We start from the raw sequence: 20,123 nt of genomic DNA on the forward strand, positions 1-20,123 counted from the left end.
GCGTGCTCTGCTCTAGCTGACAGACAGGCACCGGGGCCCGACATTAAGCTGCTGCATATTTTAATTTCTTTTATCACTGCAGAAACAAGTCAAAGGGAGAAATGTAACTGTTTAGTCTTATAGTTCAAGGTGACTTTTGTTTTGGAATTTTAACAGTAAAACTAAAAATTGATTGAAGTCAAAGATGTTTATTATATTAGAGTTATTTTGTCTCTGACTGTCTTTTCTCTCTGTGGCAGTCTTTGATAATCCCAGGAAAGAGCCCAACCAGGAAGAAGTCTGGTCCCTTCAGCTCGAGGAGAAGTAGTGCCATTGGTATTGAAAACATTCAAGAAGTCCAAGAGAAGAGGTGAGAATCACTTTCTTTGTTTTACATCCGATCTTAGAGACTTCAGCCGTGTAACCACTGACTGAGGTCTATAGTTCAAGTCATTTCACTTGTTGTCAGAGCATGCATTTATTGAGTTCGTCAATGACTCATCCACTATACGTTCCCTTATTTTTTTCTACCACAGTAGGGAGAGCTCCCCTAACACCCAGAAGACTCCTGACAGCGGCCATGTCTCTCAAGACCCCAAATCCGACAACTCGTCAAATCAGAGCTCTCCTGAGGTGCTCACAACAGCCAAGAACAGGTGCGTATGATTGACAGCTTAGAGCCATATCACATGCATAGATTTATGATCAAATTCACACGAGTGTTTATGTAAGTGTGGGGCTATCCCTCAGGGGTAGCAGCATGATGAATTACTCTCTCTTAAACGATAAAGATTCAGATAAAATCAGTGCGCTCGAGTTTGATTAATCCAGGGTGTAGTTCTTGTTTTGGTGGCAGGGCTCCGTCCATCCCTGAGGGTCACGACCTCTCGCGCTCCTCCTCAAATGCTAGCAGCTTCGCCAGTGTGGTGGAAGAGAATGAGACTGAGGCCACAGAGGACTATGACACAGGCATGGTGAGATCTACACTCTGTCTTTAATGAAGATGAGCATACTTGTATGTATAATAAGCAGGGCTTAATATATCCCCCCTCTGTGCGCTCCTCAGGAGAGTCTGTCTTCTGGCGGGACACCACATAAGCGAGACTCCCTCACTTACAGCACCTGGCTGGAGGACAGCACCAGTAACACCAGTAACACCGGTCACTGCAGCTCCCCAGGTGAGGAGAAGGTTGATCATTTGAAAAGTTGTTAAACACTTGAAATATTTATATAGGAAAACGTATCTTGTGACATTTGTAAAACAAATCTACTTTAAAGTATTTGCTTCAGGATGTGCTGGTTTACTTATTTCTTTTAATTATTTATATATTGACTTTTACATTATTGTATAGCCCTCTAGAAAAACGTGTATATGTTAATAAATATTTTTCTTATATCAGTATGATTGGATATCTAAATCAATTAATATTAATACTGTAGATTGATCATTGTGATATGAGGCCATTTATTGAAAACGCACTCAAGGCAGACTGGTTAAAAGTCCAGTACACCATGCGTCATTTACCTCTTCGCTTTACCAGACAAAGAAAGCAAAGTATAGTTATCCTTATTTTAAAATGTTTTTACAAAATAAAGTCATTCAGAGGACAAAACGTTTTCCCAAAAGAATAAGGGATGTCTGCAAAAACAAATCTTCAACTATCAAAAACTAAAAAAGTTGAGTATTCTTCATACCAATCAGAATATGCATCTCTATTTACATCATGTTCCAAACAATCTTTCCAGAACTCACAGTCTGATCTCTCTATGGATCTACAGTATGTGTCTGCTTTAACACACTTTCCACCTCCTCTTCAGGGCCCGGTAAACCGGATCGAGGAAAGGGTGCCGAAATCCGTATCAAACTGGAACGACCACAAGATCGTCAGTCCTCATCAGTGAGTCGGGTCCATCCTGGAATAAACTGAAATAATGCTTCTCAGTCTTTTTATAACTCTGCATCATTTCTCTTTTTGTCGTCTTAATTGTTGTGTGTGTGTGTGTTTGTGTGTGTGTGTGTGTGTGTGTGTGTGTGTGTGTGTTGTTGCTGATGTTTGTGTTTTTCTGTGTGAAGAACTGTTAACTGTACACACCTGGTTGTATCCTGGATCTCCATCTTCAGGTAAAACCGTCCTCTTAACCTTTCAATGTGTCTCAATCTCCAGACATACTTTATATAAACACTGAGAGCAAACCAAATGATGCATATACTGTATATGTGTTCATTTTATACTAAATATTATAATAGACAAAAAATATGGACATGATTGAAACATATACAGGACTACGAATATTTAGCTGTTAAGGAGAATAATGATTTTGTGAGTGTGACCATAGATCCCTCTTTTTCCCAAAGCATTCCCATAAGTCACAATCCCTCTGGGAGATGAGACAAGAGCAGGTGTTCGCCGCGTTCAATGATGAGAAGGAGAAAGAAGAGAGGAAGCAGGAGGAGCCTGGCCGGTCTGCTGCTCAGTGAGGGCCACAGTGCAGCGTTTCCAGAAACCTGGAGGACACTGGATGACACACAAAGAGGGGCCAACTTTTGCACAGTGTTTGTTTCCTTTCACTCTTTTCTTTGCCTGTTCGCACATCTGTTGCCTAGTTCTATGTTTCTTGCCACATCTCTTGTTTTGAAGAGCACATTCTTAACTACAAGTTTAATAGGTTTTATTTGTAAAAGATGTAACTTTGGTTCAGTTTGTCTTGTCGATGCCTGGGTCTGCTGGCTAATCAGGATGAAGACAGTGCCATTGAGCTCTTTGAGGAGATGGTGAGAGGGACTTCTGCTGCAACATAGAGGAGATAATAACCTGGATGTTTTAATGTTGTTGTTTTTTTTTTTTTTTACCAAATCTACAAATGTTTTGGCTATGTAAAGATCTCTAATGTAGAAGAGAAACCACGTATTCAGTATCTGAGGTGGCTATTTTCCAACAAAGCATCTATTGTGATGGACATTTTTTTCTGTTAGGTGCTTGAATTGGGTTAGATACAAATCTGAAGTCTAAATCAGCAGAAAAACGACTTCACTCTTTCATGCTAATCCCACCAGATTCCAAAGGACACAGTGGAGAGAGTATCGTTTCACAGATTCAATGAAATGGCCTTAAAAATTAAACATGCAATTTCTTTGTTCCTTAGATTGATTTAACCTCACTTTGTTACACGTTACTCACATCTTCTGCAACCAATCATGGGATTGTGTATGAGATTAACTTCAAAGCTAATATATTCAGATTCATTTTTTTAAGCACACAACTTTCTTAAAGAATCCTGACGTAAAGCATTTACTCTTCAGCACTCTGTGTGTCGTCTGGTGGGGAACTGATATATTCATCAATGACTGATTAGACTACTGTCTCTGTCTTGTCTGTGACGAGAGCAGTCTTTATTTATTGATTTGTTTTCTGCTGAAGTGGCATTAATGGTGTAAATTAGTTTTACTGTACTCAGCATCCTGTCACTCGCTTTCACTGTATGTGTTGCTTTGGTAAATGATAATGTTGTCAACTGTGAAGCTCCGTCTTTTTCAAGAATCAGATCTCTTTCATCGCAGTAAAATTGATGCAAATATAACATACATTGTGAATATGTATTTGCTTATAAAGTAAGAGAAAAAGCTCCAAATACAACTACTGATTTTGTAAATATATGTATTCAGTTGAAGTAAATTGTGTATAATGTATAGGCCATTCATTTAAAATGGGATTGACCAACACTTTGAAATTACTGCCAAGTCAACAAATGTTTCATTTTTTGTGCCCTTACTTTATGATATCATTAAGAGAGGAGTTTATTGCAGAATAAATTTATTTCAACTGTTTTTTCAGACTGTTTGGTCAAAGGGACATCTTGCAGTACATCCTGCTGATCTTTCAGTTGCCTTATTATCACAAACAGATGATGTAAAGATAGCGAAGCTAACAGCTACGAGCCAGCAGGATTTACAATGAAATGAATGTTTTATTGTTGTTGTTGTTTTTATTGTAAATAAATGCTCTAAGAACTTTAAAGACTATTGTACGTATCACTTAATGGAAACTCGCTCTCTGCCTTGATTTATCTCTGCACACGAATACACTCTTTGGGAAACCACACAGGGAAAATCCCTGCTGTGATTGTCGACTAACTGTACATGTTCCACTTCCCCTCGTCTTCATGAAAGCGAGGAGAGGAAGCCCCATGAATAAATGATTAGATGTGGCTGCCCACAAGTAGACTGCATATCAAACTAGAGCAATCTAAAACTGGAGGCTTCCCCGGTTATACAACCATGCCACAGGGAGGCGAGAAACACATTTAGTTTTAATGAGTGAACTGAATCCTGACTGAATGTATCTGCTAACAACACAATGGCATCTCAACATCTGTGTAACAATTCAGAAACAGCTTTAGAGATCTCTTTATCCAAGGTAGATAGATAGATAGATAGACAGACAGACAGACAGACAGACAGACGGACGGACGGACGGACGGACGGACGGACAGATAGATAGATAGATAGATAGATAGATAGATAGATAGATAGATAGATAGATAGATAGATAGATAGATAGATAGATAGATCCCGAGGGAAATTCAACTTCATACATACTGTACATTTATATGCTAGTAATGCTGGGACCAAGATTTAAAACTACCAATATAAATATTAAATCGAATATATACTAGCTGTTATGTTTCATTCTAAAAATAAAGGCTATGTTTGACAATGTTGCTGCTTACTGGCACTCTTAACTCTTTACTATGACAGTCATTTCAAGAATTAATTTTCAGGAAGTTTTTTATAATGTGTACATCCTCTTAACTCGAACAATCTTGCTTTATTACACAAATCAGGATCATTGTAGGTTTTATTAATACTATTGTTTATTTTTTAATCTTCTTAAAATAAAAATCAATACTACATTAACTGTCATTATATCACAAGCTGAACTGATTCTCAAACTGTCTGCTCGGGCGGAACCTTCGTCATGTCGGGGAAACCGGAAGTGCATTTGATTCATGCGGCACGGGCCGGCAGTGGTCTTGTGTAGAGTCACATTGAAGACGAAAACCGCGGTCACAGGATTACAAGGTAATACTTTGCTGTGTATAAATTAAAACAGTAACAGGTGTCGTGTTGTTACAGTGGCTGTGAAAACAAAGTGTTTTACTTCGACTTTAAAGGGAGAGAGTCGGAACTCTGAGGCTCAGTTACATGACCAGCTAACATTAGCATTAACACATGCATCCTCTAAACTCAACACACGTCTTCATTTTTAGTCAAATGTATATTTATTGAGTTATTTTATCCACCACTGATGGATTAATTGTTTTAATTATAGTCTATGACACCAGTTTGTGTTACTTTATATAACATGGAGTTTAACACCGACAGTGTTTTCTTCTTCTGAGGTTTTTACAGTCAAACATTTCAAAGACAGTTCAGACCATGTTTGTCCTTCTGGGTTTTCTTTGATACCTGACGTACACATTGAGCTGATTGTCATTAGTGTAGACCATTAATAAGCTCTGGCTCTCTGTTAATGCATGTTCACAGGTCTTGTTTGTGCATGTTTGTGATTCGTGTGTGTGTGTGTGTGTGTGTGTGTGTGAGTGAGAAGCATGTCTCTACAATAACAGAGTGCAAACCACAATTTACACCTTAAATATAAAAAAAAAGTGCTTCGCTCTTTCCCACAGGACCAGTGACCCATCCAGCCCCTCCTCATGACTGTATTTGGATGATCATTGACGATGTTTGCCTCTAAAGTTGTTCCTCGTTTAAGTGTAATACACAGAGCAACGTGTAAGTATGATTACATGTCTTCTTGTCCACTGAAATCGTAAAGGGAACTGCTTATGTTACTGATGTTTCTGTTAATGTCTTCGTTTAGGTGGACTTGGAGCCCATGGAGTCATTTTGAATGGATGTGCACAGCGGGTTGTTCCTGCGTACTCCGCCTCACTAAAACAAAAACAGAGAAACTATTCCACAGCAGCAGACAACAGATCTCCTCCTCGATGGGTTCAACTTGAACCAGAATTGGAGGAGGCTCTTGTGCCACGCAAGCTGTCAGTAAGTCCTCTGGAGAGCTGGCTCTCCCTTCGCTACTCCCTTCCTCCTGTACTAGAATCTGCCCCGCCACAGGAGGATGTAGGGCTGGTCGAAGAGAAGGTGCTGCCACCATTGTCTGTCCCTGTTTTAGAGGAGGGTGAGGGTTCAGCAGCACCCCTTCAATGTAAGAATGTGTTGGAGATCCGGCGGCGAAAGATTAACCGGCATAAATACAGGAAACTGCAGAAAAGGACCAAATTCTTGAAAAGGAGAGTGATGGAGAGCAGGGGGAGAAGGAAGCAGGTGAGAGTCAACAAACATTCATTTTGTTATAAATTTAGGAACATGTACCTTGACAAGACTGGCCATGAATATTGGTTTTAAATTTGATAGAAAATTTACTGCAGCTGTCTGTTTAAACAACGATTTTTTTACTTAACCTGGGACCTGGCTGTCTGTCTTTAATTACTTGTTTATATTTTTAGTTATTTATTGTTTACATTGTGCAAAGAGAGCACAGTCTACGGAAATTGGTTGGAAGAATTTACTCTGTCATCTTTACTTGTGCTGCACCCTGAATCCACACAAAATATTCATGGTTGATTGAAAATTCAATTAGCTATTGTTGAATTTTTTGGATAAAGACTAATTTCTTTGTCGTATAATTTAACAGGTTTCTTTTAGATTTTTTTTTTTGATTTAAGTCATTAATTGAGTTTTGTCTTAAAAATCTGATGTTTTATTTCTTTAGGACACATCGTCATATGACCAGCAACAGAGCCTTGACTAACTGAAAGACTTTTATTTTGATTGGAGTTGTTATTAGGCGGTTGCTTTTGATGAATTCTAGGTGTGTACTCTTTTGTTGAAACTATCTGAAAACTAATCTGTTCCGGCTTTTTCCTCTGCAGAGACGATTTGAAGCAGACCTGGAGAAGATTTGGACACGAGCTGGACTGAAGAAGTCTCCAGACGGATGGAATACACCTAAGATCTTCCTCAAGCATCATGGAAACAAAAGGAACTGAACAACACAGACGATTATTTGAGCCTGAGTGACCTCAGGGTACACTGGACAGCTCCGCACACAGCACACCTCACACACTGCTGTTTAAACACTCTACCCACGTTCAATTCTCTGCGGCCGTATTGGAGTCATTGATGAGGATCTCTTCATGTTATCACTGTTTTTCAGAAAGTGTACATAATCTAATAAAGACCTTTCTCTGTCAAACCCAAGGTGTGGAGTTTGTGTTGGTTAAAGAATTGTAGGACAACTTTAATTTTCCTGTTCTTACAGTAGATGGCGGTATTGTGCAAATTCTGAAAAGATTAATTCGCACTGGAATTACTTATCAAGCTGGTTATTTTCTGCATCGATGTCTTACAGTAAAAGTAGACTCACATAAATCTTAATAATTTATCAGTTCATCCAGAGCCTGTCAATCAATCAAGAGAGATGTTCCACTCCCATGTTGGGACATAACAGGCGCTGTTTGTCAATAGGGAAGAGAGGAAAATGCTTGGGGCCCTATAGGCTAATAATGGGCCCCCGATGGCTGACCAACTTTAAACCAGCACTTGCTCAAATGTGCACATTTTGCAATGACAGTAAAAACCTCCCTACATGGGCACCATCATCCATGATGCAAAAAAAAGAATAAAGAGGAAATGATCCGTATGGGATGAACTAAAATTAGGGAAAAAAGGAAGACACTGGATCATTAAGTGGCTGACGCGCAAACGAGAAGGATAAAGTCTCAAAATGCTGATAATAGTCAAAAATAATGGTTAAAAATTGTAGTATTACGCTACAATATCAGATAGATAAAACAAGTTTTTGCACAAAAAATCTTTATTTTGAAAGTTAAATTATAAGCAATTGCTGTTAATCAATGGCCAATTTTCAACACTTAAATACTATTTTGATCCAAAACAGTTAAGAACTGTAATTAGCAATGCATTGTGATGCTCACCTTGAAGCAAAGTGACAAAGGCCATAAACAGTAGTATGTTTTAAATGACAGGACACTACAGTATTTATTTTAAAAAGAGGGTGTTGCCTTGAGAACTTGGAGTGTGGTACGTTTGGCTGCATCACAATATTTGCCCTAAAAAGACAAGACTTCTCAATCTAAATGGATTTTAGAGGATGAATTAATGCGATGCATGCACTTTCACTTGCTTCTCAGTTTCATAAAGCTGTTGGATCTTGTTTGAAACAGTTTTTCTGCACAGCAGTTGGAAAGTTGGATAACATTGCTCCCTTCAGCAGATTTTTAACCCCTTATTTTCTACCACTAATAGTGGTCTACAGTCCAGAGCAATCAATTTAGTGAGTGAATTTGAAAATGTATCGGTCGTTGAATTACTCATTTTGATCCTGAAGACAGTCATCTGGTCGAGTTTAGGCTGCAAATGCTTCTTGTTTGTACTTGTGGCAGAGCTAGCGCGGAGCAATGACAAACAAATGACAAATAACACTAACTTTATGTCAAGTTTATAAGTTTGCATTGCTTATTTTGTATATCACAGAAAATAGTATTTTATGCAGTTGTGTGTAGCCTACATAATAATAATGTTGTATTCTTACTTGCACTGATATTATAAATCTGTAAAATGCAGAATTTAGTTCTTTTATTATCTCTAGTGTATCTATTGTAAACTGTGATAAATTGAAGTAACATAAAAGTTCTTTACAGTCGCTGTGACCTCTGACCTGCCTGCCAGCCCTCCATCGGGGGTGTGAGAGGGAGCCGGGTTCAACGAAGGTCGCCCGAAAAAATCAGAGGGGTATCATCATTATTGCCACGAGCATCCCTCGACTGGTTGACATCTTTTATCCAAATCAAGACAAATTCAAGATAAATTTGTGAAGTTTTTGCTGTCAGCTCTTTACCGTGATATCTTCCTTAATATTTGTTGTTTAAATTTGGTTAATTTGTTTGTGTGCTTTATTTGAATCTACTCAATTTAAGCAGAAAAGAGGAAGAGCAACTTCAGCAACTGATTTGAGTTATATAAACTCAACTTTTCACAATGTGCGTGATCCGTTGCCTCAGTTTTATTGAGTTGTTAATGTGTGTCTTTTTACAGTGTCTGTTTTATTATTTTACAAATACTGTATTGGTACGTTTATAACATCAGTCATGCATGTCTGCATATTAGAGTAAAACCACACCAACTAAAAGTTTTCCAAAGTTTATTGTTAACATGTTGCATGTGTATATCCTGCCGTCCAAAGCAGAGCAGTGTTAGGTTTCTGTACAGGAGGAGGAGGCGGAGCTCTCTGCAGGAGCTCAACAGAACACAGCTGAACTGCTGCTGCTGCTCCGTCAACTTCAAGCGTTTCTTTTGTTTTCTCAACTGATGCTCAGTCCATCTCTGTCTGCCTTTCTGCTGCCAGCACTTCTACCACCATGCACCTCGACATGACACTTCTACAAAGTAAGTTATCCACTTCAGTTTGTCTTTTTTAGAGGACCAAAGAGAGAGAATGTTTTTGATTGCATTAATCAGGTTAGAATTGACCGTCGGGAACAAAAACAGAAAATTGGTCTGCTGTCGTGTCTGCGCTGCTGCACTGCAAATGTCTGTTTTCAAATGATCATTTTCCTTTCCCCATAATGTCTTCGCAGTGAAATGTATGGAACTGATTTGTCTTCAGCGTAAACCATTATTGTTTTTGTTTTATATCAAGGAATTTTAGTTTTCTGTCTGTAAAACAGTTTTTAGAGCTGCTTGTGTTTACAAAACTTCAATCTGAAAAACAAATTCTTCGGAACATCTGGAGTTAAACAGTAATATAAGGAGTCATGTCTCTTTATTCTCACTATTAGGCCTACCAGATTTCTCTGTATTTTACATGCTGAATACCCTTTTTCTGTTACATAAAGCTTTCATTAAAAGTTTCTAAGTTATGAAAATAAAAAGGAAGGGAATGCAGCTTCGTGGACTTCAAAGTGGAACTGGGCATTACAGTATCGCTGCATGGCTTCGACTTGCCGTAGCCTGTGGAAACTGTGTTTGTGGGATTTTTTTATGGCTAAAGCCCAATGTGTTTCTGGTTAACTGCGGTCTGAGCTGAGGAGTCAGCACAATCCTGCAGCCTGTTATTATATGTGTCAGTAATGAGAGTATCACCCCGAGTGGGCTGCGTGGAGGAGGAGGAGGAGGAGGGGGGGGATTACCACCTTAACCACGTCTTTGATTGCTGCTGTCTTAATCAACGGCCACCAACAAAAGGGCATGGAAAAAAAGAAGTGCAAGTTTGAACAAAGCAAGCTCATAAACATGTAGCTGCTCACCAAAGACAGGAAAATAAAAGGTTCACATGATGGTGACGCAGGCCGGAATCAGAAGAGGTTTTTATTGCCAAGTAGGCCGATGAGGAATTTGTCTTGGTGTATTGGCGCAAAAACAGTTAACATACCAAATAAGGCTAACATAACACTTAAAGTATAAGAAGCAAATGACAAGTATAATAATAATAAACAAAATATGTACAAAGGGTGCACGAGAGAGAATACATTCAAAGTCCAGCTCAAGTGCATCCTTCGACTTTCTGTCCCCCTTCAGTTCAGCAGACTTTTACAGAACGGTGCCTCCATACATAAAGGTGATACACCGTGTGTACTTCATGAAGTTATATTTAAGTTTGGGCTGAATCAGATATCAATCAAATAAGACCAAGATGGTAAAACTTCAAACAGATAATCCTTTACAGATAGAGTTTGACCATATTACAGAAACAAATTACAGTCCTTTTTCCACACAAAAAACTGTAACCCCCCCCCCCCCCCCCAAGAAAAAAAAAAAAAAAAAAAACTGCTGATACCAGCTTGCATTCTTGCTGGCATTGGTTTCATGTATTTTAAACAGTCTCATTTGATAGTGAGTTCCAAATAGTTTCTAGCTGTTCCCACAGACTTGCTTTAAACTAAACTTGTGCAATCAATCTTTAATCGACTAAATCCAAAATTAGTTTTAAAGGTTTCAAATCTGAACTTTGACTTGTCTGGTCTTAGGTTAAGAGTTTAATAGTTTTATTGCATGATTAACAAGAGGCCAAGATCACTTTTCCCCCCATTTGTGTGATAGTCTATAATAGGCGATAATGGGCTGCAGAGGAACGTAGGGGCCAGGCACAAGAAGACGAGAGTATAACAACTGCAAGATGTTCACAGCAACTGAAGGCAATGAAACACAAAAAATAACCTGATCTATTTTGAAGAACATGAAAATGATTACGACTATTAATAAAATTGAGGGTCTTGGCTGCCATATTGCACGCCTTAGTGTCTCCAAAGTCAACATGCTTCTGAATGCATCATTGTACGTTTGCTGAGTCTGTAGCTGGACATATTTGTTTGGTTTACTCTCAAACTATGACACAGCTGTGAGTAAACTTCACACACCTGAATCATCTGTGAATCAGAGAAATTGTGCTGAGTGAATACATACTTTTAGCTTGAACATATATAACCCCTTTTCCTGTCATATCCTCTGGATGACTGCTAAATGTTTCTCAATGTGACTCCTGGGGTAACTAATAGCAGCAGTGATTTTGCAGGTCATTGGTTAAATGCCTGTTATTATAGCTAGTAACTCAATAACACATTGTTAAGTCTTTAGAGCTCAACCAGCCTTGTGAGTCACCAGTGTGTGTGTGTGTGTGTGTGTGTGTGTGTGTGTGTGGAGGAGAGATGAGAGAAAATTACAGGGGCTGGGACACTTTGTTTTACCTTCTGCAGGAGAGTTTATACCCCTCAATAGAAAAGCCACCACAGTTTTCCAGCATGAGGTTTCTTCTCCGTTTTGCCAGAGTGTGTGTGCTGAAATCCTTCTGTTCAGCTTGAGTTATTATTATTATTATTATTATTAAACTGTTCGCACAGTTCTATAATCTCTGTATGCTCTTTAGTTTTCAGGGGTTATATATGCTCAGGTGAAGTAGTGTGGACTTCTTCATGTGACCACCGCCTGTGTGCCTACATATGAAGTGAATCAGCTTTATGCAGCCATGATGAGTTCAACATCTGGAAAGAGAAAGCAAGCAGCTTCTATGAAGTAGTTCAGGAAGAATTCAGATCCTTAACTTAAAGCAGGTCATTGGATAAATGAGGAGTTTTGAATACAAATATTGTATCTGTGAAATCCATCAAAAGTAATTGATGGCTTTTAAAAAATGATCCCGTATTAACAGTAATGTTGATACGTTTTCTTATGTACTGAATTCATCTATTCATTCTGTGCATTTTCAAATGCCACTTATGGCTCTGCACCTGTGGCCTCTACAGATCGCAGTCCTCATATAGTTCAACTGCATGTGTGGTGTTGACACCAGGCAGTGGGACTGAGCTGTATAGTAGCCCGGTTCTTCATGTCCTCAGGATCACAGCCTTGCTACAAGCCTGCAGCAGCAGCCAGGATGAATAGAGGCTCTATATTCTTTGTCAGTCTCGGTTGCCCCTTCAGTAAACAGGTGACTAAATAGCACTGTGGGGGGAAAAAAGCCTTAGAAATAACAAATGCCCTTCTGGAAAGTGTCTTATCTCAAGAGTTTGATGTTGACATCTGGTGTACTTTTCTTCAGCTTTGTAGCTCTTTGGGAAACTTTTCTTTTTTCAAACTTTGCATTTGACCGTGTCGTTGTTTTCTGCTTTCCTCTTGTGTTTTAAACAGTCCTCTCACTGAACCCACATCTGCTCCTAAGCTCAAATACTTTCATTTTGGTTCAGCCCAGGTCAAACCTAAAACCATTCTTCTGAGTTTTATTATTCTTCATATTTCCCAAGACTTTCAGAGAACCGATAGAGATGTGTTATAAAGTTTATGTCCATAGACAACAACTCTAACTCTTCATGGTTTTGTCTGTTTCAGTTCTTTCAGTGCTCCTCCTGCCAGCAGGTAAGTCATGTTTTACTCATAACACTGCCTGAATAAAAACTCTGTGCTTAGAATTGTAATGTTAATGCTTCTCTCTTCATCGTTGAGCTAATGTGTTTATTATTTCCTGTCAGCGTGGGCTCAGAGCAGCAGCAGCAACAGGCTCGGCGTGGTGGTGGAGGCCAAAAACATCACCCTCCCTGAAGGGTCTAAGGCCGTCCTGCCTTGCCACAGCCCCCGCATGGTGTGGACTCAAGACAGACTGAAGGACCGGCAGAGGGTGGTGCACTGGGACGTGGTCCGCAGCAGCCCTGAATACTCTGTGGAGAGAGTCCTGGACATGTCACCCGGAGCCAAACAGAGAGTCTACAACGGCTTCAACAAGGGACGCATCTCGGTCCCTGACTCTGCTTTCAACGACGGAAACTTCTCTCTCATCATCAACAGTAAGCCTCACATTTCAAATTCATTTATCTGTTTTTAACAGTGCACTTTAATGCGGTTCCAAAACACAGTGATACAAATAGTTTAAGGCTTTTGACTATTTTAACTTTACGTTTGGAGTGTAATTAAATTGTTCAGCTTTCACCTTACATTAAACCACATCACACTAAATATATGACCAAATCCACACGTCCATAATCGATAGCAATTGTTTTTTTCCCCCACATTAATAAAGCTAGAACTTAACCTTTATTAGTCCTTTTTTTTTCTTCCAAAAAAACAGTGACACCAGGCAGTGCAAAATTGTATTACTTGTATTTTGGTACAAAAAGGTCTCAACATTAGAATCTAAGCAGTGTGCAGACACACTGTGACTGTGGTGCTACCGGAAAGGCTTTTTGTCCATTCATAAAATGACTTGAGTTTAAAAGTTTCTATTTGTAGATGGTGATGTTTAGTCCATACTGTCACAACTGAACAAAGGGGGAAGATCAGAGTGATGATGTTGTCAATTTATTTTCCTTCCTTGTCCTTAATCTTATGTTTGTTTAAATGTTTATTTTTTCAGATGTGGTCACGACAGACAGAGGAGTTTATACCTGTAATCTACATCATCACTACTGCCAGATCCACCAGTCCATTCAAATCCAGCTCAATGTCACTAAATCAGGTGGGGCTTCTAAATGATAGTCAAATGTTATTCCATGAGTCATAATGAGTCAAACAGATTCAACAGTTGCCACCTTTGGCATCATATTTTTCCAGCTCGGAAAGAGAAGCGTTACTGGGATGGGGAGAAGACTGTCTTCATAGTTTTGCTCGGCAGCTCAGTTGTGTTGCCTTGTGTGAACCGGCGCCCCCTGTGGAGGGAGGGTCTCCAGGAGGACCAGCAGCAGGTGGCTCACTGGGACTTTCAGGCCCCTGGAGTGCGTCCCGACAGAGCCAATCGCCTCGTGGACCTCTACGCTTCTGGAGAGCGCCGAGATTATGGACCCCTCTTCGCCCAGAGCAAGATGAGTGTGGAGGAGGATGCTTTCACTCTGGGGGATTTCTCACTCTCCATTTCTGCCCTGAAGCCCGTCGACAAAGGCCTGTACTCCTGCAACCTCCATCACCACTACTGCGGCCTGAGTGAGAGACGCATCTTCAGGCTCACAGTGGGACCCCCGCTTCCGCCTGCTCCCACTACAGCACCTAGAATTTTCCAGAATGAAGAGCCAGAGCAAAGTAGGTCACTTTTACTTTGTTGTCTAGATCCCGGTGATGGTTAATGTTATTTCCCTGGTTGTAGTTTTTTTGGGATTATGCAAAGAGGGACAACACAGCTCAGGTTTTTCCCCTCTTATATTTATAGGAATAGTTGGTCAGTGAAATCAGCTCCTCCTCTTGCCAATTCTTTCCTCTGACCTCTCTGTTTTTGTCTTTGAGCTGAAGAGGGAGGGAGGAGGCCGAGGAATGTAGAAGCGACTTTGGGAAGAGAGACAGAAATCGTCCTGTTAGTGGCTTACTGAGAGTTTAACTCTGGAGGGTGAAAAGTTATGTTTTTTCGCAGCTTACATTTCGCAGCTCTGGCTCGAGAGGCTGTTCACAGTAAACAGCTTTAAATTGGCTATAAAGGAAGTGGTCTCATTTTCCTTGCTGACTTTTTCTTCATTTACAGCCTTTTGTGCTAACAGCTGGAGACATTTTAACCACACTGACGAAAGGAGCAGGCTCCAACAGCCAGTAACTTTGGGAGTGGAGGATCATATCTTGTGTTTTTTTTCCCCTCCGCGCCATTTAACCCCATTTTCCAAAAGTCCCGACCACGTGTCTAGACTGGTTACTCTGTATCTCCAGTCTTGTTTATTCTTCTTTTCTCCCAGTCTGCTCTGATCAGCTCTCTGCTGATGTGTGCCAGCCTCTGGTGTAGGCGTGTTTACCAGCAGTTAATGGCAGTCTCACACATCTGTTCAACATCTGGGCCAGATGTGACATGAAAGAGCAGAGCAAGGGAAGGGGATGAAGGTATGTGTTGGACTATAGATTCTGCTGTCCTGTAAAGAAATCCCAGCCCGTTTTTTTGGCTTCATAAGTATGCTTTAAAGAAATGCTCACATGGAAACCTGGCATCCTGCCTGCGTCCTTTAAGCAAACATCATCTGGGGAGTTAAATCTTCTTCATGCTTCTCTGGTGTTCAATCATTTCAATCAAGTTATTTGTGCGCATGAAAGAGCCAGCAATCATTCCGTCATGAGAATATTTCTCTTTAATGCTGTAATTATTTATGGCACACACGAATAGATTATTTCTTTGTATACTCGAAGGAGGCATTTTGTGAGCTGTCAGAAATCCAACATCTATCTCTGAAAATAAAGATGCCTCCCTCCAGTTCATCGACTTGCAAATGATGCACATCCCACAGGGGATTTTTTAAAAAACCACAGGCTAACCTGTGTGCAGCATATGTGAGATGGTCGCTAACACGTACATGCTTGTCAGATCTGTCAGGAAAATGGTAACGGCCCACTGCAGCGCCGGTTGTGACAGTTGAGCTCCGGAGACGATGACCTTGGACACGTCTTTTGAGATTGCATGCATATTAGGTACATTAGACACTGACAGGTGATAATTGCAAACATAGCCCCCGCTGCAGACTTGGGTGATTAAGTCAGAATCAGATTCCCTTTATGTTTGGCTGGTTTTGAAAGAACCGTCAGAGACTGTACATTAGATGTTTTCCTCATTATGCTCCCAAACAGTGTCTATTTTTTCTGGACTGAAAAGTAGCTGCTTAAATTAGAGACCAAAGAGTCAAGCTTAAGCTTTAATATTTGATCAAATTTTATATATGAATTCAAGAGAAAATGGAAAACTAGAATATCAAGAAGTTATTTGTAAGCCTTCAACAACTCTGAAAACATGATTTAAAGGGTCATCCTGCATAAGCAGTAAGTAAATAATTGTATGGTTCTTCTACTCCAGGCCCATAGCTTTCTTTGTATGTCACCCTAAATAATTATAATAAACCATCTACAAGTGTGAACTCTCAATCTATTCCCTAAAAGCCTATGAGCTGGCTCAGAGGTGTTCAGACTGGCCTGTCAGACGGCAGCATTCACTGATGAGCTCTTATGAAGGTGTTACAAATGTGTGTTTCCATGAAGACTGAAGCTAGACTTGTGTGTTTGGAGAAAACAAAAAAAAAGGCCTAAATGGAAAACTCATACAGACATGCAGACAGACCACATAACAGAGTTTGTGTCTCTCTTTCCTCACACTTTGCCTTTTTCTGGCCAGCCGGCTGATTTTTCAGAGCAGAAAAAATAACAGCTGCATGACATCAGGTCTGGGAGTCATTACCACAGAGCGACGTTTTGACATTTAAATCCCGCCCTCCGTCCTTCCTTCTGTGTCTCTGTTTTTTTTTGGATTCAAAGGAAAAAGGATTGAACAGAGAGAGAGAGAGAGAGAGAGAGAGAGAGAGAGAGAGAGAGAGAGAGAGAGAGAATAGAAAATGTTTTGTTTTGTTAAAGTTCTTGTTTATTGCCTTCATGTTAGTCCAGAGTAACAATCCGATACATCACTGTTAAAATGTCACAATAAGTGCTGTACTATTCTTTTTTTTTTTTAAATGTGAAGGCACACTTAATTGTCCTGATAATTAAATGATGAGTATTTACTTTAGTTCCTACATGCTCAGTCTGTATATGCGGTAACTGCTATGGTTTGATTTGATCCATGTTCTGCCTTCAGGGACTGAAGAGTCTGATAGCCCTCGTGTTGTGACCGTCATCCTCCCTGAGCATCGAGGTTATTTCTTGCAACATCTGGGCTACTTCCTGGCAACTTTCTTGCTGCTGGCGTTCATCGTTGTCGCTGTCATTGTGCTGACCCGGCGGCGCAAAAAGAGAGGTAAGGTATTCATCTAACCTGCATCTTCCATTTTGACTTCTATCTGACATTAAGCATGAATATCACACATATTTATTCTAAGTTAATTTAATGCAGGGGGACATTTGTTGACACAGTGTGTTTGAGATCTCTTTTTAAAAATCTTTTTCAGGGCTTGAGTATGAACTGCGTGGATCTGAGCGGTAAGGCGTACAAATAAATAATGTATAATCATTCCTTTTTTCTTTTGAGCCCAACTTCAGTCATAACAATTTCTATTTCTTCTGTGCAGACGACATAGGATGAGTGAAGGCGAAATGTCTTTAGACTGCACAGAACTGAAGGCCTGTAACCAAGCCCCTCTGAATTCAGGTACAATAAGCATCACACGCACACACACACACACACACACACACACACACACACACAGACATCGTACAACACATCAATAAAAAATGTGCTCTCTGCTTTATGGTAACCGTTATACCTTCTAAAATCCACAGACTACAAAAACAACCTGCTGAAAGAGCGAGATATGACCAAAGACTGCAATAACGGTGAGTGTTCTGAATTCCATTACAGTAAATAGTCCTCTGACAAGAGCACTCTTATAGAAATAAGAAATACAACATTTTATTCATGAGCTATTTTTCCCCCGACCTTCTCCCTCAGACTTTGAAGGAAAGCTGTGGAAGTGAGTGCATGTTGCTGAGCTGCTGGCAGGTCCAGAGCAAACACAGGAAGAGTAAAAAAGACTGAGGAGAGAAGGAGGACAAAGAGGAGGAAACCCAGGAGAGGACAGAAGGAAAGCTCCCTCTGCTGTTACTCCAATACACTAAGCTTTTTCACTAAAAGCCATAATAAGTTTGTCACGTTATATATATCTTGCATTTGCATCAGCTGTTCGAACAATATGGTTATACATATACTTGATTCTCTTTACATTCACATTTGGTTTATGTTAAAAATTAGACGTATGTTGTTGTTATTAAATTTTCTTCTTCTTTTTAAAAAACAAAAATGCATGCTACTTGTTACGGTATGTTTTATTTGTACTTTATATACTCACAGAGATGCATTTAATAGTTTTCCAATTTGCACAAAATATACTGTAATTCCTACAGGCATTGTATTGCTTAAGTTACTGTATGAGAAGAGTTTCTGGAAACAAGTGACACATTTTTAAGGATATATGATTCAACATCTAAAAAGGTAATGGTAACCTTTTCCATTGAATATTTGAGTGCTTGTATAGGAGTTGATTAATTGCTCATCAGGTGAAAAAAAGACATTGTAGGACGAAAGGCTCAGTCAACCCAAACTCAGGAAATAAAAAAAAGGCCCTAAATGTTTTTCATGGCTGTATTGCATTTGGTATATACAATAATCCCTGTTTGGTTTTTAACACTGACTTAATCACTACTAAATCTGCTGGCACAAAACATGTTACAAACTGTTGGCTAATAGCTGCTGGCTAATAGCTGTATGAAGAAAGCTGCAGGAAACAGAGCATTTTATAACTGTGGCAGTTATACTGAATCACAAATGTTATAGTAACCCCCTTTATTTTTCTTTGTCTTTTGCTCATGTGCACACTCTGATGTTGTTCTCTACTGAGAAAATGTTTTTCTTAATAAAGATTCAAAACAGTGTCAACAGTCTTTCTGTTAAAACTATTAAGGACTAAAAAAATGCAGATTTATTTCGAACATTTTAAAGATGCTAACCAAAGGGCTTGAAGTACACCGCAAAATCACCAGTATTATCTTTACTTTGACAGATTTAAATTATAACAAAGAAAATAGTCTATATGTGTCCACTCTTAACAGCGTTATTCTCCAAGGGTCAAAACTCACCCAGAGTTATTTCAACACACACACAAGTTAAAAATGAACACTGGCAAACACAGAGCATTGTTGATAGTACTCGTAGTGTAGAGTACCATCAACAATGCTCTGTCTTTGCCAGTCAGGAAATAAACTTGACCAGACTTCTCTTAACTCTAATGTATAATCACTAACAGCTTTAACATTACAAACTCTTTAGGATGTACAATGTTGGACACAGCTGCCGTTCTCTCCTGCCACTGGACCCACCACAACCTAAACCCAATCCCATCTTTCAATAACAAGACAATTGCAAAAAACAAACAAACAAACAAAAACTTTGGCCTATATAGAAAAGCAGGTATGCGTCAAACAATTGTTGAACTGACGGCCATTCATGAAATGAAAGGATAAGAGAAGAAATAATGTCTGAGGTAAGTAGCCTAGTTAAACATTATTTTAACTTTAACAGAGATGATTGAAGAGCAGGCACTGTTGACTCTTACTAAACAGGCATTAACATCCACACGTAGTTCAAATCATTACAGTTTGATATTCATTGACGATGTGAAATAGTTGATATTGCTAAAGCTTCAGTAGATAATGATTGCAAAACTTTCCCCCTCTGGAGGCATCTGTCCTAAAAATATATAACAATCAAATAATAATTTATAATATCACTCATAAAAAAACAGATCCATAATAAACCTATAAACTTGGGAGGAAACAAATAAACCACTGCAAGTATTAGTGCAACTGTTTATGCAGGCTGTACACTTTTTTGTTGAATAGGATTTAAGATTTAAGTGTTTGCTTTCATTATACAACTAATTGGCCGTTGTGCACTTATCTCTATAGTGAGTAAAGTAATGAAGGCTATTGCAGACGACTATAATACTCTCTCTCTCTGTGTATGTGTATATGTGTGTGTGTGTGTGCGTGTGTGCGTGTGCGTGTGTGTGTGTGTGTGTAAAGCATAGACTGAAAGCTGGTGTGACCCTTCATATTTACAGTCATATGGCGTGAACACAAAGCTATAACCTCAGTGAGTTGAAGAGTCAGAATTAAG

At 39.4% G+C, this 20,123-nt stretch overlaps 3 protein-coding genes across 15 annotated transcripts in view; all 3 read left to right on the forward strand.

The window, feature by feature from the left end:
* rap1gapa (RAP1 GTPase activating protein a) overlaps nt 1-3,995 on the forward strand; it is a 59,127-nt gene extending 55,132 nt beyond the window's left edge. For all 13 annotated transcript variants that reach the window (XM_079359385.1, XM_079359381.1, XM_079359390.1 and 10 more), the window contains 7 exons: nt 240-349; nt 516-635; nt 818-953; nt 1,046-1,157; nt 1,798-1,877; nt 2,054-2,101; nt 2,336-3,995. In XM_079359385.1, coding sequence (XP_079215511.1) covers nt 240-349; nt 516-635; nt 818-953; nt 1,046-1,157; nt 1,798-1,877; nt 2,054-2,062 — 567 coding nt within the window. In that variant the 3' untranslated portion in view covers nt 2,063-2,101; nt 2,336-3,995. The remainder of the gene's footprint in view (nt 1-239; nt 350-515; nt 636-817; nt 954-1,045; nt 1,158-1,797; nt 1,878-2,053; nt 2,102-2,335) is intronic.
* Nucleotides 3,996-4,924: 929 nt separating this feature from the next.
* aurkaip1 (aurora kinase A interacting protein 1) lies at nt 4,925-7,256 on the forward strand. Its single transcript, XM_079360444.1, has 4 exons — nt 4,925-5,059; nt 5,668-5,773; nt 5,862-6,325; nt 6,934-7,256. Exons 2-4 carry the CDS (start codon nt 5,722-5,724, stop codon nt 7,048-7,050), a joined length of 633 nt encoding a protein of 210 aa, XP_079216570.1. The 5' UTR covers nt 4,925-5,059; nt 5,668-5,721; the 3' UTR covers nt 7,051-7,256.
* Nucleotides 7,257-9,314: 2,058 nt separating this feature from the next.
* On the forward strand, nt 9,315-18,880 carry LOC306833725 (matrix remodeling-associated protein 8-like). Its single transcript, XM_079359210.1, has 10 exons — nt 9,315-9,469; nt 12,905-12,931; nt 13,045-13,356; nt 13,923-14,024; nt 14,120-14,581; nt 17,091-17,249; nt 17,401-17,431; nt 17,521-17,600; nt 17,732-17,785; nt 17,901-18,880. The coding sequence occupies exons 1-10, from the start codon at nt 9,442-9,444 to the stop codon at nt 17,924-17,926; spliced, it is 1,281 nt and encodes a 426-aa protein (XP_079215336.1). The 5' UTR covers nt 9,315-9,441; the 3' UTR covers nt 17,927-18,880.
* Nucleotides 18,881-20,123: the final 1,243 nt, after the last annotated feature.

The sequence above is a fragment of the Symphodus melops genome, assembly GCF_947650265.1.
Source record: "Symphodus melops genome assembly, chromosome: 13".
In the NCBI taxonomy this organism is placed as follows: Eukaryota; Metazoa; Chordata; class Actinopteri; order Labriformes; family Labridae; genus Symphodus; species Symphodus melops.